The following is a 16,853-nucleotide window of genomic DNA, read 5'->3' as shown; positions in this document are numbered from 1 at the left end:
TGCCCCGGGGAACCAGGTTTGAAAGGGCTGCTGGTGGAGTGCGGTCGTGGCCGATGGGTATGAATTACCTGGGCATGCAGTGAGGCGGGGTAGGTGAAAGCAGGAGGTAGGGCAGGCGCGAGCTCCGCTGGGTACAGAGGGTACGGGGCCCACACTTCAGGGCTACTGGGGTAAAGTGCAGGCACTGTGAGCTCATCTGCAAGAAAAGAATAAGGCAAGAGTTAGTGGTTACCAAACAGCTGGCTTCAAATCAGAAACAAAACACCCAGTGGAGCCCCGAGCCCCAATCAACGTCAGAAGTCAAGTCGCTCTCATTCTTTCAATAACCGGTTGGCTTCGGTCCCCCAAAACACTGAGCAGGAGAATGGTAAATACAAAATGGACAAAAAAAAAAAAAAAAAAAAAAAAGATCAAGAAATCTGCTTCCTGTCTGGCCTGCTGAGATCTCAGGCCCGGGCTCCACCCTGGACACTCTGATGTCTTTCCAACTGTAGCTCGGGGGAACCCACGAACAGTGGGGACTTCCTGCACCAAACAGCAAGTGGGGTTCTCCGAGGAAAAGAAGGAAGAAAGAGAACTGGTAGGCGATCTCCCATGAAGACTCACTGCAGAGCCTTTGGGAGAACAGTGGCAGGACGGCGACAGACCAGAAGGACTGGAGGACTTTCCTGTGAATCAGCATAATTACTATTGACAAGTATCAGGATCATCAAGCATTTTCTGTTTAGAAGCACAAGGCCAGACACTGTGCCTATAGGGCATTTAAGGTGTTAAAAGTTCAGAGAATGGAAGTGCAGAGCCTGGGGTATGCTGATCAAAGTTAAGCTCCACGAAGATCCAAATAAAGACGTTCACAATTGCTGTTTACGCAGATTTTATTTTCTAGGGGAAAAAAGATGAGTCATGTTGCCAACTGACTGGTCTAAATGGTCCTCGTGGACCTCCGATTCCACTCGGGTCAAGCTGCAGTTTGCCAGGTTGAAGGGTAAGTGCCGGGCCTCAGAGTGGACCAGGAAGCAACCCATTAAAGTAACAGCAAACACACAAGGGAGCGTCTCGGCAAACGCAAAAATAACCTCAGTCAATAGTTCTGAATGTGGAACCTGTGAAGCAGCCATCTCAATACGTGCTTTTATCACCTGTCAAAGTCTGACATCAAGTAGGCCCGGGATGCTCCCCAGGGCCACCGAGGAAGTCAGGAAAAGGTGACCCGGTAAAGCCATCAGTGCCCGTGCCATTCAGGACGTCCCAAAAGTGTACAGTGCACGTGGCCCAAGGTCAAGAGAGTCCCTTCACTCCCTCCCACCATCTAAAGTCAGCACAGGGGGCTTCCCTGGTGGCGCAGTCGTTGAGTCCGCCTGCCGATGCAGGGGACGCGGGTTCGTGCCCCGGTCCGGGAAGGTCCCACATGCCGCGGAGCGGCTGGGCCCGTGAGCCGTGGCCGCTGGGCCTGCGCGTCCGGAGCCTGTGCTCCGCAACGGGAGAGGCCGCAACAGTGAGAGGCCCGCGTACCGCAAAAAATAAATAAATAAAAAAATAAAGTCAGCGCAGGCCTGCATTCTAGGTCTCCCCCATCTCCCCCAATTCTGACCCCGGACAGGGTTTTCAGCGTGGGAAGGGGGTTAGACACACAAAACCGCTTTGCTGACTGTGACGTGGGGACTGCTCTACAGAACCAGCGGAAGGCAGCTGAGGCCGTGTGCACGCCTGCGCCAGCGGGCAGGGTGTGCGCACGGCTCCTGTCGCCAGCCTGCGTGCAAGAGCTTCCCACAGGCTGAGAGACGGTCCAGAGCTGACCGATGAGGACGCGTCAGGGGGCGGCCGGGGATGCCCACAAGGTGGGGTTACACATGTGGCCGTCCCGACTCCCTCTCTCAACAAGGCAGTTGAAACGACCTCCTCAAGACATGGTGATGGGAACACAGATGGCCTGTGTATCGGGGCTGGGGAGCCTAGGCCAGAAGAGCAGACTACTAGTAATTATCTGGAGAGGCAAATACTAGCATCACAGCCCTCTGCACAATGATCAGGTCCACACCACCTACTTCCAGCTCTAGGGTGTGTAGGGGTCTGCAGTGTCTGTAAGGAAATTCCTTACAGAGGGGTTAAGAGAACGCTTCACAGACCCCCGTGTTTCCTGTCGTGATGAGACCACATCATGTCCATTAGAGCAACAACTCTTGGGAGAGCCCAGCTCGTGGAAACCAACGCCTCAGATTTCATTTTAAACAAACAACCATTCTCAGGAATGGCAAGCTATTACTGTTGCTGTTATTGTTATTTCAGCTACCATGCTATTTTAAGACACTGAGCTTTTTTTTTTTTTTTTTAAAGGCAAGCGTCTCAAGACCTAGCACACACTCATTTCTTAGCCCACGCTTCTCCAGCCCCACTGTGACGGCCGAAGACTATCAACAGCATCAGAGGGGCTGTGCTTGGCCTGCAGCCTGACTGGCTAAAGGTGAGGCTGGCTGCAGGGCACCCTGGGGCTTCCTTTAGAAAGGCTTTAAAATGTGTGTCTTTTAAGATATCTGGTCCTAAAGAGATAGAGTCTGGGTTTCAATCTCAGCCTGATGGAATTTATGATTTCCATACATTTCCACATTTTATCCGAAAGCATGACTTCACACCGGGCCTATACAGATGCTTGGAGACAACTCACTGATTGATATTTGCATAAAACCTAGCCCAGCTGAATGGGGGGCCTGCTTCCAAATCCTCTAAACCCAAAGCTGCAGAGTAATAGTATATAGTCAGGTAGTGAAGCAGAGGCCTAAAAGAGACGAGGGGAAACGCACACGGGATAAATCCCTTCTTCCATCTCCTCTCAGGATGGAATCTGGAGTTACGGTCCGGAGGAGGATGCACTCAAAATATGTCAGTGGTGATGCTCTGTGTTGCTGAGAACTGGGAGAGGACGGCAGGGAGGGGGTTACCGACGACACATTCTGCGGGCAGGAGCCAGGTCTTACTCAAGTCTGCACCCCTGGGCCTGCTCTGACCCTGGCATTTAGCCTGCAGTAATGCTTGTTGTACTGAATAGTCGCCGAAAGAAAATTCTACAAGTGTTTAAAGATACACCACTGTTTTCTTTGTTAAAGGAACTGAGGGAATATCCATAGGAACTAGATCTAAAATTTCTCAATCCTTGCAGTATTTGTCATATCCACCAAAAAAAAAAAAAAAAAAAAGGAGCAAAGGCAGGCTCAAACAAGAGCAAGTGTTTTTGAACAAGAATCTTCAAAGTGAAAAATAAAAGCGATGGAACTTTTCTTCATACGTGTTTCCCAGAAACTCCTGTTTACTAAAAGTGCAGCGGTTTGGTTTGACTTGCTGGTGGTCATGAGGATGGCTGGAGGACCTCCACCCCTGTTGAGTCCCCAAAAAGTATATCAGGGTTGGGGCTTCCCTGGTGGCGCAGTGGTTGAGAGTCTGCCTGCCGATGCAGGGGACACGGGTTCGTGCCCCGGTCCGGGAAGATCCCACGTGCTGCGGAGCGGCTGGGCCCTTGAGCCATGGCCGCTGAGCCTGCGCGTCCGGAGCCTGTGCTCCGCAACGGGAGAGGCCACAGCAGTGAGAGGCCTGCGTACCGCAAAAAAAAAAAAAAAAAGTACACCAGGGTTCCGGAGAAAACAGCTTGAAAACAGCTCCTAAAGCTGCCCTCACCCAGGGACCGGTTTTTAAAGTAAGCTCCTCTTCAAAATCTCGAAGTCTGAATTCATTCCTGTAGGTCCTGGAAACCCAGCTGAGAGAGGACGGGCAGGTGGGCAATGAGTAGCCAGAGCGGGGTGGGGAAGAAAGAAGGAACAAGGAAACACCTGGGAGGGAACGAAATAGGCTCTCTTGACCAACTTCAGTGGCCAAGGTACCCTGAGCTCCTGGAGGGCCCAGCGGGAACTTGAGAGAGCTTTAATGGCCTTGCAAACTGAGGTGTTGATAAATCTGACCCAAGCAATACAGCAGGTAAAATAACAGGAAGAAGGGTAGACAACCCAGGTGGAGCTATTCACTCCCTCCCCCAGGTTCCCAAGCCATAGCTTCCCATCAGCACTGCAGCACCCACACGTGCTCCCTGGACCAGCAGAGTCAGCAGCGGCTGGGGGCCGGGGGGGAAATGCAAATTCTCGGCTCACCCCAGACCTACTCAACCAGAAATTCTGCCCTCCAGGTGATTCCGATGTATGCCTAAGTCTGAGAACCACTGTTATCTTCCTACTTGTCTTTCCTATTCTATTATTAGCTGCTTGAGTAAAGTGTTAGTAAAGTTTTGCTTTCAAAGTGCTCAGTATAGTACCTGTTACATAGTATCTGTTGAATAAATGAATGAAACACTCCAGGAGAGAAAATGCAAATGACGGCGATAATCCTGGACTTGTTTTGTGAGTGAAACTGGAGGGTCAAAGCAGACCCAGCCTGACATCCCTTGCTTGGCTCAGGGCCACCCACGAGTGACAGAACCACACAGGCACAGCAGAGGCAGCCGGCCCCGGTCAGGATCACACCGGTGGGAAAGCCAGCCCTCACGGACGCCTGCATTTCACCCCGAGGCTGCAGACTCCCCGAAATGGCACACACTCTCCTTTGATGGAAGAGGGTAGTGAGCTGCATAAGCTTTTTGCATCTGTACGCTGTTTTTTGTTGCTAATGTGGTCTTGAGAAAATTACAGCAGCTAGAGACAGGTTTTCCACAGCACAAGCCTTTTGTACGACTCCCCGGTGGAAGGACAGGCGCCAGCACCGCTCAGGTGGGCTTCACCCTCTGGAGTCACTGCGCAGCCCGCTCTGACTTAATAGGACGGGAAGGCTGAAAAAAGAAGAGAAAGTTTGCCGCCCTAGGCCCATTGGGATGAACTGGAGTCAGGGAGGGGGTTAAGGTCCCCTAACAAAAGAGGCTCTTGACCACCCAGAGTGAGCCAGGCCCCAGCGAGCAGAAAGAGATCAGAAGGCCAGGGCTTTTGTCTGGGCCTAATCTGACCCTCCTGAGAGGCTGGGTCAATCCCTTTCCCTTGGCGCCAGATCTGGCTACATGCTTTTCTCCTTTTGCACCTCTGAGGGTAATGTTGTTGAGGGCTCACAATATACATCTGAATAGGCCTTTTGCTTAGCATAAGAGTATGCAACCAGGAGAGTTCAAACTGAATTCTAACCAACAAAGACTAGAAACTTCCCCAATTCCAACCTCCAATCCCTTTGAAAAGAAAGAATTGCAAAGTCTGATGAATGTTTAAACCAAAAGAGCTCATGAAGCTCACCTAGTCTGCCTTTTCATCTGGATGAGGAAACAAAGATGCAGACAGGCGGGGCTTCCAGTCTAAGGTCACATTGAAACAGACAAAGATGAATGACTCTTAGAAACCACTGAGATAAAGAGGAACAAGGAGAATCTTTAATGGACGTAACCTTAGGATAGCTGCGAACACAAGGTCCAAGAACTTTTAAGTCAGTATTTACTTTGTCTCTTGGATATTTCTATTTGGCAATATTCCACAGCGATCTCACGCTCAACATGTCCGAAATGAAACACTCCCTCCAACGGCCTGTCTTCCTTGGTTCCAGATTTCAGTACAAGATGCTGCTTAGTTGCCCAAGCCAGGGTGACCTGGAAGTCACCCCACCTTCCCTCACATTGTCTTTCCCCAAGGTCCTATTGAATCTATCCTATCATCACTTTGATCCTAACTCCCATCACTGGATGACCGAAAAGGTCCTCCTGGCCGCCACACTGCACCTGGGTCAACTTTTAAAATACACAATTTAGGGCTTCCCTGGTGGCGCAGTCATTGAGAGTCCGCCTGCCGATGTAGGGGACACGGGTTCGTGCCCCGGTCCGGGAAGATCCCGCATGCCGCGGACTGGCTGGGCCCGTGAGCCATGGCCGCTGAGCCTGCGAGTCCGGAGCCTGTGCTCCGCAATGGGAGAGGCCACAGCAGTGAGAGGCCCGCATACCGCAAAAAACAAAAAAATAAAAATACACAATTTAGTAATGTCCCTCTCCTGCTTAAATCACCTTTCTCTGATTTCTCTTTGCTCTCTGGACAGGATGTGACCACGGCCTAGAAGACCCCGCATGACCTTGCCATCACCGCCCACCTCTCCAGTCCGGCTCTCACCTGGTTTTCCCTCCCGGTCTACGGTCCATCAGCCATTGTCCTGGCTTGACCATACATGGTTCCCTTCCCACTTCTAGGTCTAGTACACTTTTTTCCCTCTGCTGGGAGTGTTCTTTCCTTTCACCTGGCTTAACTCTTATTCATTCTTCAAAGGATTCCACTTAGATGTCACTTCCCTGGGGGTGGAGGGGAGGTGATGCTGGACTCCTTGGGAGCAATCAGTACCCTCCGTGTTCTGCTGTGTTCTGCACCTCCCGTCACCGTCGTTACTTCCAGGGCTCTAAGTGCTCACTCTTTGCTAACCCTGGTGCCTACCACCAGAAAGTAACAATTCTTGTCAGCCATTTGCTCATGCTTGATAAAATGAATGGAGAAAAAAAAAATACCTTGCCCTTAAGGAGGAAATGAACAAATCCTATGTTAATTCAATTCCGTGTGGGAGAGAAATAGGTACTGAAAGAGGATGAATGTGAGACCATGCCAATGCTACTTTTTTTTTTTTTGCGGTACGCAGGCCTCTCACCGTTGTGGCCTCTCCCATTGCGGAGCACAGGCTCCGGACGTGCAGGCTCAGTGGCCATGGCTCACGGGCCCAGCTGGTCCGCGGCATGTGGGATCCTCCCGGACTGGGGCACGAACCCGCGTCCCCTGCATCGGCAGGCGGGCTCTCAACCACTGCGCCACCAGGGAGGCCCCTCAATCCTGTTTTAATAACGCCTATTTTCATACTTTTTATACACAGCTGCTGAGAGCTTGTACGTCATTATTCCGGATCCTCATTAAAAGCTCTGGAGAAAGGGGCAGGAATGGGTGTCTCATTTTAATGATGAGAAAAGATCTATCCAAGGTCTCATAGCTAACTCATAGTGTCTGAACTGGGATTAGAATCCAGGTCTCATGTCTCATGGTTCAGGCTCCCTGTCACATACCATCCTGTCCTCCCTGACATGAGGATGTCCCCGCTACTGGTGGTGGGGACAGGCCCCTGGAGAGCAGGTGGTCTTCATCTCTAGCTTTTAGCATACTCAGTTTACTAGAACAAACTCAGGGACAGAGTCCTCCAGGAGAGCTTGCCTGAGAGATGAAGAATTTGGCCAGAAAAAACAGCAGCCACGACACAGAAGACTCAAGATTGATGAAAAATTCCAAAGAAAAATAAATCAAGGATTCTGTTAAGCAATCAACTCCTACTCACATACCTCTGCAAGTAGTTGATCCAAACTTCGTTAAGTAAACCCTTGAAAAACCAGCCTTAAGAGGCCCACTCTTTGGAGGACTATCCCATTAGGACATGCTCTTCTGGTGTGAGGGCTAAGAATATAGCCCATTCCCCGTTTCTGTGCCAGAGCAAAGTGCACACAGCTCCTGCAGAGGTTTGAACAGTGTCCCCCCTAAAATTCACGTCTGCCCAGAACCTCAGAATGTAACTTTCTGAAAACAGAAATTTTGGAAATGTAATTATTTAAGGATCTCAAGATGAAATCATCCTAGATTGGGGGGTCGGGTAAATCCAATGACTGATGTCCCTATAAGAGGAGAGGGGAATTCTCTGGTGGTCCAGTGGTTAGGACTCTGCACTTTTACTGCCAAGGGCCCGGGTTCGATCCTTGGTCGGGGAACTAAGATCCCACAAGCCACGCAACGGGGGAAGAAGAGGAGAGGACATAGGGAAGAAGGTGAGGTGAAGATGGAGACAGAGGTTGGAGTGATACATCCACAAGCCAAGGAACGCCAAGGACTGCCGGCACCACCAGAGCTTAGGAGAGAGGCATGGGACGGTTTCTCTCTCAGAGCCTCTATAAGGAACCAACGCTGCGGATGCCTTGATTTCAGACTCCTGTCCTCCTAGACTGTGAGAGAATACATTTCTGTTGTTTTCAGCCACCCAATTGCTGGGAATTTGTCGTCACAGCCCTAGAAAACTTTCGGTTCCCACAAAAGGTCACATACTTCATTAGCTCTCCAAGAAGGTAAGTGTAGGGGGAAGAATCAAAAGATTTGGTGAACGCAGAGAATGGACTTGAGGACACGGGGATGGGGAAGGGTAAGCTGGGACGAAGTGAGAGAGTGGCATGGACATATATACATTAACAAACGTACAATAGATAGCTAGTGGGAAGCAGCCGCATAGCACAGGGAGATCAGCTTGGTGCTTTGTGACCACCTAGAGGGGTGGGATAGGAAGGGTGGGAGGGAGGGAGATGCAAGAGGGAGGGGATATGGGGACATATGTATAACTGATTCACTTTGTTATAAAGCAGAAACTAACACACCATTGTAAAGCAATTATACTCCAATAAAGATGTTTTTAAAAAAAGATTCGGTGAAAATCTCAAAGGATGTGTTCAGGACCACTCAGCACAAATCACGACTGTAGTTTTTGTGTCCTGCACCGGGAACCAACCGTACTAAGTGCGGGAGACACCAGGAGGAATCAAGTCTGTGTTCAATCCTCTTCCACACTACTTGTTCTTTAATCCCATCCTTGGCCACTTTCTTTGCTTCAATTACTAATTCTGTTTAGGATAATTCATAAATCTACAGCTTTGATTTCCACTCCAATGCAGACATCCTAAATACATCCAAGTCAACGCATACAAAAATGCACTCACGGACTTCCCTGGTGGCGCAGTGGTTGAGAGTCCGCCTGCCGATGCAGGGGACACGGGTTCGTGCCCCGGTCCGGGAGGATCCCACATGCCGCAGAACAGCTGGGCCCGTGAGCCATGGCCGCTGAGCCTTTGTGTCCGGAGCCTGTGCTCCGCAATGGGAGAGGCCACAACAGTGAGAGGCCCGCGTACCGCAAAAAACAAACAAACAAAAAAATGCACTCACAGATCAATTCCTCTTCTTACCTGCCCACATCCCTTTATCCCATTCATCAGGTCCAAAGCCTCCTTCATTTCCCATATCCAAACCACTGCTAAGTGCTAACACAATAAAGGATAACAGGAGTAGTAAAGTAGCTAATGTTTACGGAGCACATCTCATATGTCACACACTGTGCTCGTGCCCCTTGTGGAAGATACTAACACCAGCCCCTTTACATCCTGAGGAAAGAGATGCACACAGGTTCAACACCGAGCCCACTGGCTCACGGCAACCGACAGACCCAGGGTGTGGATCCAAGTCGTCTCAGTCCAGGATCCAGACCCTGCACTTCTCTGCCTCTCCACACTGACTACATTCCCTCTGTGCCTTTCTCACTATCTCTTCCCTTCCAACCCTACCTTCTACCACCCAAATGCGTGTTCCCACCTGGACTTCTAAACTGCCTTCCTAATCACTTCCGCTATCTCTCCACTCACATTTTTCTCTCGTAACACACATTCCTAGAGCAACCCTTGAAACCTGCAGGCAAACCCAGACCAACAAAACATGCCAAGGAAATTCCAGGAGCAAGCTGGTCTTTATTCAGCTGGCCCGGAGTCCCCTCCCCACCAGTTAATGCTATTCTGCCATGCCTCGGAGCGGTCACTGCTCTCAAGGTCCTGTTCCTGCCTCACTGTGCAGCTGGCCCCATGCCAAAATACCTTCCAACCCGTGGTTTTAAAAGGATCTGACTCTTGATCTGAGAGTTGAAGGGAACCCAGAGAATAATAAGCTGGAAGAAAACTGCTCCTCTGGGGGCTTGACTGAAGTCACCACGGTTATCTACTCTTGCTCATCACAATGGGGCATTTTCATAGCTCTTCCTTCCTGAGACCTGCAACTGCAGGGTTGAGGGTCAACCCAGAGCTTCCCCAGGCAATTCCCTTCCCAGACACGGCAACTGAACTTTGAGGGTATCTCTCTGAAAGCCGGTCGTTAAGAAATTGACTGCAATCAAATCTGGATGTTTCACAGGAGCTGTATTTCCAGGAAACATTGGTTTCCTATTATATAAACCACATAAAAACACTCACCCAGCTCCACTCTGCTAGAGACCTAGGTAAGCTTCATGAGGGTAGAATACTCTCATGTATTCCCTACTAGTGAACACTACTAGCTATATTCACTAATGTGCCCTTTCACACTGTCTGGAGCAAAGGAGACACTCAGTAAATATTCCCTGAAGGAATAAACCCTCCCCTTTACACAGCACACCCCCGTCTTCCTCTTTTCTAGTCCAGAACTGCACTGTCAGTTAAAATGCTTCTTCTGCCTCTTTTGCTGCCCAAAGAGCCTTTTCCATCTGTGGTAGATAATTTAATTATAAAGGGATTTCAGAATTGTACATAAGAGTGGCTGTGTGGCCATCTATGGGACTAGTCACATAACAAATGGTCATAATAAGGATATTTGTACAGTGCATACTTCGTGCAAAATACTTCTCAGACTTTAACCTATTTATTCGCCAGAACATCCTTATGAGGTACTGCTGTTATTACTCTAGTCACAAAAGCAGGATGCTACCTAAGGGCTTGGAGATGAAGTGACAGGCCCAAGGCCACGCAGCTGGGGGGATTGGAGCCATGATCTGAACACAAGCAGTGTGGCTCCAGAGCTCATGCTCTTACCCACTGTTAAGATGGTGGTTTTTCTACCCAAACATCTTCTCCACAAACCGTAAAGGTTAACTTTCTAAGTTAGAAAAGACAGGTCACCACCTTCAAAAACAAAAAAGAAACAAAACACTACTTTAGGGCAGATGAATAACACAAGAGGTTATTTTGAGAACACGACGATTCTGGTCTGCTTCTCTGGCACTGATGATATGTAATGAATACTTAATTTGGTAAATTTATAATAAAAAGAAAAGCATATTCACAAGGTAATTTTGACATGAGTTTTACAAAACTAGTTAGGAGACATACTATGTATATATAAACACTAAGTAAGGGCAAAAGAAGACACGAGAAATTACAGGTTTGGATCACAGAGATGGCAGATGAGAAATGTCAACAACTTGTGCTTGACTGAGAATACTGGCGGGAGTAGAAAGAAAGGAAAATAAATTTCTTCCTCCATTTAAAAAACATTTAAGGGGCTTCCCTGGTGGCGCAGTGGTTGAGAGTCCGCCTGCCGATGCAGGGGATACGGGTTCGTGCCCCGGTCTGGAAGGATCCCACATGCCGCGGAGCGGCTGGGCCCGTGACCCATGGCTGCTGAGCCTGCGTGTTCGGAGCCTGTGCTCCGCAACGGGAGAGGGCCACAACAGTGAGAGGCCCGCGTACCGCAAAATAAAATAAAATAAAATAAAATAAAAAACATTTAAGGAAAAAAAAAACATTTAGTGGGAATTCCCTGGTGGTCCAGTGGTTAGGACTCTGTGCTTTCACTGCAGAGGGCTCGGGTTTGATCCCCGGTTGGGAAACTAAGATCCCACAGGCTGTGCTGCGCGGCCAAAAAAAAAGGTATTTTAGCATAACATCCACTTGCCACTCACCTTTTTGGGGGCATACGTGTATTATCTGTTGAGGGAAGAAAGTGAGGAAGGGAGAGGTATGTTTACGAGAACACAGCCAGGCATAGGTGTCTTTTTAATGAAACTGCTGCTTGGATACATCTCTATTTAGTCTATAAAAATAATCTACAGAACTATTTTATTAAACGATAAGCTCCTTGAGTGCAGGGCCTGTGTCTGTTTTGCTCACCGTGGTATCCCCAGTGGCTAGTCTAGTACATTTATCTAGCAGACCATCATTTTTGATAAATGCTGTGTTAGGCATAAATCTTTGCAAACGTTGATTTTCTTTAAGATAAATCCTAAGAGTGGAACAACTATGTCTAAGGTGATGGGCATTTTTAAAGACCTTGATACATCTTGCTGTGCTGAAATGTTTCAATATACATTCCCAATAGATACAGAAACATTTTCACCAACTTTTAATATGACAGTATAGGGAGTTATTATTAAAAACAAAACTAAACAAAAAAAGGCAATTTTATAAACAAAGATATCTCTCTATTATTTTAATGTACACTTCACTGACAGTTAGTAATGCTGAACTAACGTACTTCCAGGTTCTTATTTGGAGCAGGTACTGCCAAGAGAAGTCTCCATTAAGGCATGCTGCTCTCTTAAGCCAGGATGGGGACTTCCCTGGTGGCACAGTGGATAACGCTCTGTGCTCCCAACACAGGGGCCCTGGGTTCGATCCCTGGTCAGGGAACTAGATCCCACATGCATGCCACAACTGAGTTCACATGCCACAACTAAGGAGCCCGCGTGCTGCAACTAAGGAGCCGGTGAGCTGCAACTAAGACCTGGTGCAACCAAATAAATAAATAAACAATATTAAAAAAAAAAATCCAGGATGGACCAAATACCCTTCCCCACCCCTCCCATAACAGCATTTGTACCTGATTACTGCACCTGTCACTTACATTGAAAATGATCTATTTCTGTAGCTTTCTCCTTCCCCAAGTTGTAATCTCCTTCTCCCAGCACTTATGTCTGGCACACACAAGACATTCATTCAAAGTTTGTTAAATTTAATTGATATTTCCAAGTGCCTGCAACTTATTAGCTATTAAGAGCATGTAGGGACTTCCCTGGGGTCTAGTGGCTAAGACTCTGCACTCCCAACACAGGGGGCCCGGGTTCTATCCTTGATCAGGGAACTAGATGCCACATGCCGCAGCTAAGAGTTCGCCTGCTGCAACTAAAAAGATTCTGCATGCCGCAACTAAAAGAGCCGGTGTGCCACAAACTAAGACCCGGCCACATAAATAAATAAATATTGATATTAAAAATAAATTAAAGGACTTCCCTGATGGTTCAGTGATTAAGAATCTGCCTGCCAATGCAGGGGACATGGGTTCGAGCCCTGGTCCGGGAAGATCCCACATGCCGTGGAGCAACTAAGCCCACGTGCCACAACTACGGAGCCCGAGTGCCACAACTACTGAAGCCCATGCACCTACAGCCCGCGCTCCGCAACAAGAGAAGCCACCACGGGCTTCCCTGGTGGCACAGTGGTTGGGAGTCCGCCTGCCGATGCAGGGGACGCAGGTTCGTGCCCCGGTCCGGGAAGATTCCACATGCCATGGAGCGGCTGGGCCCGTGAGCCATGGCCACTGAGCCTGCACATCCAGAGCCTGTGCTCCGCAATGGGAGAGGCCACAACAGTGAGAGACCCGCGTACCACAAAAAAAAAAAAAAAAAAAAGAGAAGCCACCACAATGAGAAGCCCGTGCACTGCAAGGAAGAGTAGCCCCCGCTCGCCACAACTAGAGAAAGCCCAGGCGCAGCAACAGAGACCCAATGCAGCCAAAAATAAATAAATATATTAAAAATAAAAGTTAAAAAATAATAAATAAATTTTACAAAAGAGCATTTAAAATTGAGAAATAACCCAAATGGTTTAAAATTTAGCACATTCCCTCGACTTTGAAGAAAATATCAGTCTAACTCTGCACAGGCTCCGCTCCTGGGCAAAAAGGTAGAAACTTTAATAACTTGTCAGTTTTCAAGAGACTGCAGCTGACTTAGGGAACCGATAAAGCAGAACCTCAAAATATACCTTAAAGTACAGATAACACAAATCCACACACATACAATAGCACGCTGGCTTCTGGGCCGCGTAAGGAATTTCTGAATGAAGCTGTGTGTCTGAGCTGAGCTCCTGCTCTCATCCGTTCCCTTCTCCTGCTCCATGAGCTCAGCGCCCTACCCGGCCCCCACCCACCCTTTTGGTTCCCCATCTATGTTCATGGGCTGGCCCTGGGCTATTTGCCCTTGATTTATCCACAGGGAATGTTGAGAATATTCACGAGCCATGGGCAGAGCATGATATCCTGGCTGCACAGATGAGAGGTGGGTGTGGGCCACACTGGTAAAACCTATGTCACCCCTGCTTCCTCCTTCTCTGGTTTTCTCTCATGTCAGATCAATCCTAGTCTGCAGTTTGCTATCTTGAAAATAATTCTGAGTTAAGTATGCATGGCTATGTCAAAAGTTCCAAGCATACTTTCTAGAACTCAAGAAAATATATCCAATCTTTTGGGAAAAAAATATGGCACTAGCTTATGCTAACATGGTGTTTCTCAAGGGGCCTTTCCAATCACTGACAAGGTACAGCCCACAGACTAAAACAGAAATGATAAAGACCTACTGAAGTAATATGGCATCATCTCTAGAGATAAACAGATAGAAATTTTATAGTTTCTCAGGTGATACTATAATCTGGGCTCCTAGAAATTCAAGTTCAAATTGCAATTATAAAATTGAACACATCGATTGCCTTAGAGGGAGCTGTGTGTATCATTTATCACCTTCCTGACTGAGGTGGCTTGGGCACTGACTACTACCCCCTCCTGACTGTCAAAGCCCAGGGGCCATGGTAGCGGAATCGCAGGTGTGGTAAATGCCATAAAAGCCCCTACGTGAACATACTTTCCCAAACTATTCCTGCTCCAGCCTCTGAATGGTACTTGGAAAATAAGGAGGAAGACACAAAGGAGCAAGGACATCTATCCCTCATGGCACTGTGGTGGTCATCACTTCACAGTATTAAAAAGTGAACGGAATGCCTGAAATACCACTATCACTGTCTTTACTTAGTATCGGTATCTCAGCACCACAATGCTGATGGATATGGCCAAGGCTCCTTCAACATTTCTCTGTGCTGAGGTGTTTTAACATTTCTTCCAGGAGGCTAGAAATCAATCACTTAAACATGAAAAGCCTCATACCGCCAATTACTGTGAACTGTGAAAAACCTATTGGAACAAAGCTATCAGGACACTCAGAACTTCTGGTCCATGGGTAACAAAGTTGATAGCACACAGAAAACTGAGAAAGTTGCTTTCCTGTTCCGTCTTCTCTACACTTGCCTTCCTTGATTCATCCAGTTTTATAATCTAGTGACCTCAGAGTAAAACTTGTGTAAACAGAACTCTCCTTCCAGAAACTTTTGTTTTAAGAACTGCTTTCCTTGGTCCCTCTGTGCTCTCAGAGGTGACACAGGTCCCACATTACCACTGAAGGACAATTCCACTTGCACACTCTAGGATGGCGCTGAATAAAATCTTTTCTAAGAGGGTTGAACCATGAGGCCACAAGCTGGATGAAATAATTGAGCAGCGTCCAGTTAATAACAACAGCAAGAGACTAAACTAGTTTTTTGTTTGTTAGTTTGTTTCTTCTGGTACGCGGGCCTCTCACTGTTGTAGCCTCTCCCGTTGCGGAGCACAGGCTCTGGACGCGCAGGTTCAGCGGCCATGGCTCACGGACCAAGCCGCTCCGCGGCATGTGGGATCTTCCTGGACCGGGGCACGAACCCGTGTCCCCTGCATCGGCAGGTGGACTCTCAACCACTGCGCCACCAGGGAAGCCCTAAACTAGTTCTTAAATACAGTTCAGGGCCAGCATGAATGAATAAAGCCCACAGGATGCAAAAATGTCAATTTAGTCAGGGCTACTTTCTCTCAAATTTTATCACATCTCTGTCAATGTCTTCAACAAATATTTTCTAAGTACCTAACTGTGGGCCAGATGCTAGGTGAATGCCATCATTTGAGATTTCTCCAGCCCAAATTTGGGACAGTAATGCTGAGCCCCAGGGGGAGGCCTCATTATCTATAAACGTGAAGGGTAATTCCTATTTGAATGTATCTTGGTGATCCTGGGTGGGGAGAAGAATGCACTCGAAAACAACTATTTGGAAATGGAAGTCCTTATTAATTTCAAGATGGCAGGCTGTTAGGAGGATGCGATTTGTCATCTGGAAAGTGCTGGAAGAGCTGTAAACTCTCCGGGGAGTCCGCAAATGGTGACTGAAAAGGACCGGACAAGAGAAGAACAAATGACCTTCTTGGATCAGTATTACACATGATGTAATTCCAGAAATGCGGTGAGAGGTGACTCAATACGTTCCACCTGAAAGTCAAACTAGTGTTTCTCCTCTTTAAGTCTTAGCTGTAAACGTTCCTAGCTGTGCAATCTTGGGACAGTTTATCTAATTTCTCGGAGCCTCAGTTTCCTCAGAGAAAAATACAGGCTATCACATAGGTTCATTAGAAAAAGGAACTGAGGGCTCGAGACGCGTATAGTAAGTGCGCTGCATCGCGCACAGTGTGACGTAACAACAGCAACAACGACTGACGCTGATATAGGACAGGAGGTGAGGACACAAGCTGGGGGTGTAAACAATGTGTCTGCTATAGGAACTCTATCCTATTTACAAGAACATTCCTTGGTTCGTCAAATTGCCTGGGGCCGTAGCTGCTGGGAGGAGGCAGTGGTGCACTGGAATGCGTGCCCTCAGCCACTTTTCATGTGTCTTCCTCATTCTCTTGTGCCCCATACATACCGTTCAGCTCTTTTTACCAGGAATACGTTGATGACTGCTAGAGGATAAAGCTTTGTTAACTACATGGCGTTCACTCGTTTATTTCTGAAACAACAGTGCTCCTTCGTAAATAGCACAAGGCTTCCTTTAAAAGAAGTCTCATTGCCCTTCAGCTTCTCTAAGAGAATCTGATCTGCTCAAAGGTTCACTTAATCTCATAAATAAAAGTGGCCAAGTACCTTTGGAAACTGTGATCTACAGCTCCCCGGTCACCCAGTTCCACCGGCTACAACAGGACTAAGTTACAACAGCAGCTCTAGGAGTTGATGCTCCTCAGCCCCTGACTGGCCAGACTGTATTTTCCCTTTTTTCTCCATCTCTCTGCCTCATAAAAATCAGAAAGATTTAAGCACAAAGTTTAAGAACAACCATAACAAAAAGCCTAGATCTTAATTGCGCAGGAGGTTAACCATCACACTGTTGACTTTGCAGTAAGACAAACAGTAAAAACTTGGCAAGCCCTACT

General features: G+C 47.9%; 1 protein-coding gene across 4 annotated transcripts in view; it reads right to left on the bottom strand.

Moving 5' to 3' along the window:
- The window catches only part of RBPMS (RNA binding protein, mRNA processing factor), a 187,452-nt gene that overhangs the window by 19,511 nt on the left and 151,088 nt on the right, over positions 1-16,853 (bottom strand). For all 4 annotated transcript variants that reach the window (XM_060086101.1, XM_060086100.1, XM_060086103.1 and 1 more), the window contains exon 6: positions 69-196. In XM_060086101.1, the coding sequence (XP_059942084.1) occupies positions 69-196 (128 nt within the window). The remainder of the gene's footprint in view (positions 1-68; positions 197-16,853) is intronic.

The sequence above is a fragment of the Mesoplodon densirostris genome, chromosome 20 (genome assembly GCF_025265405.1).
Source record: "Mesoplodon densirostris isolate mMesDen1 chromosome 20, mMesDen1 primary haplotype, whole genome shotgun sequence".
NCBI classification, from domain to species: Eukaryota; Metazoa; Chordata; class Mammalia; order Artiodactyla; family Ziphiidae; genus Mesoplodon; species Mesoplodon densirostris.
The sequence above is the reverse complement of the archived record's forward strand: the minus strand, read 5'-3'. Positions and strand labels throughout refer to the sequence as shown.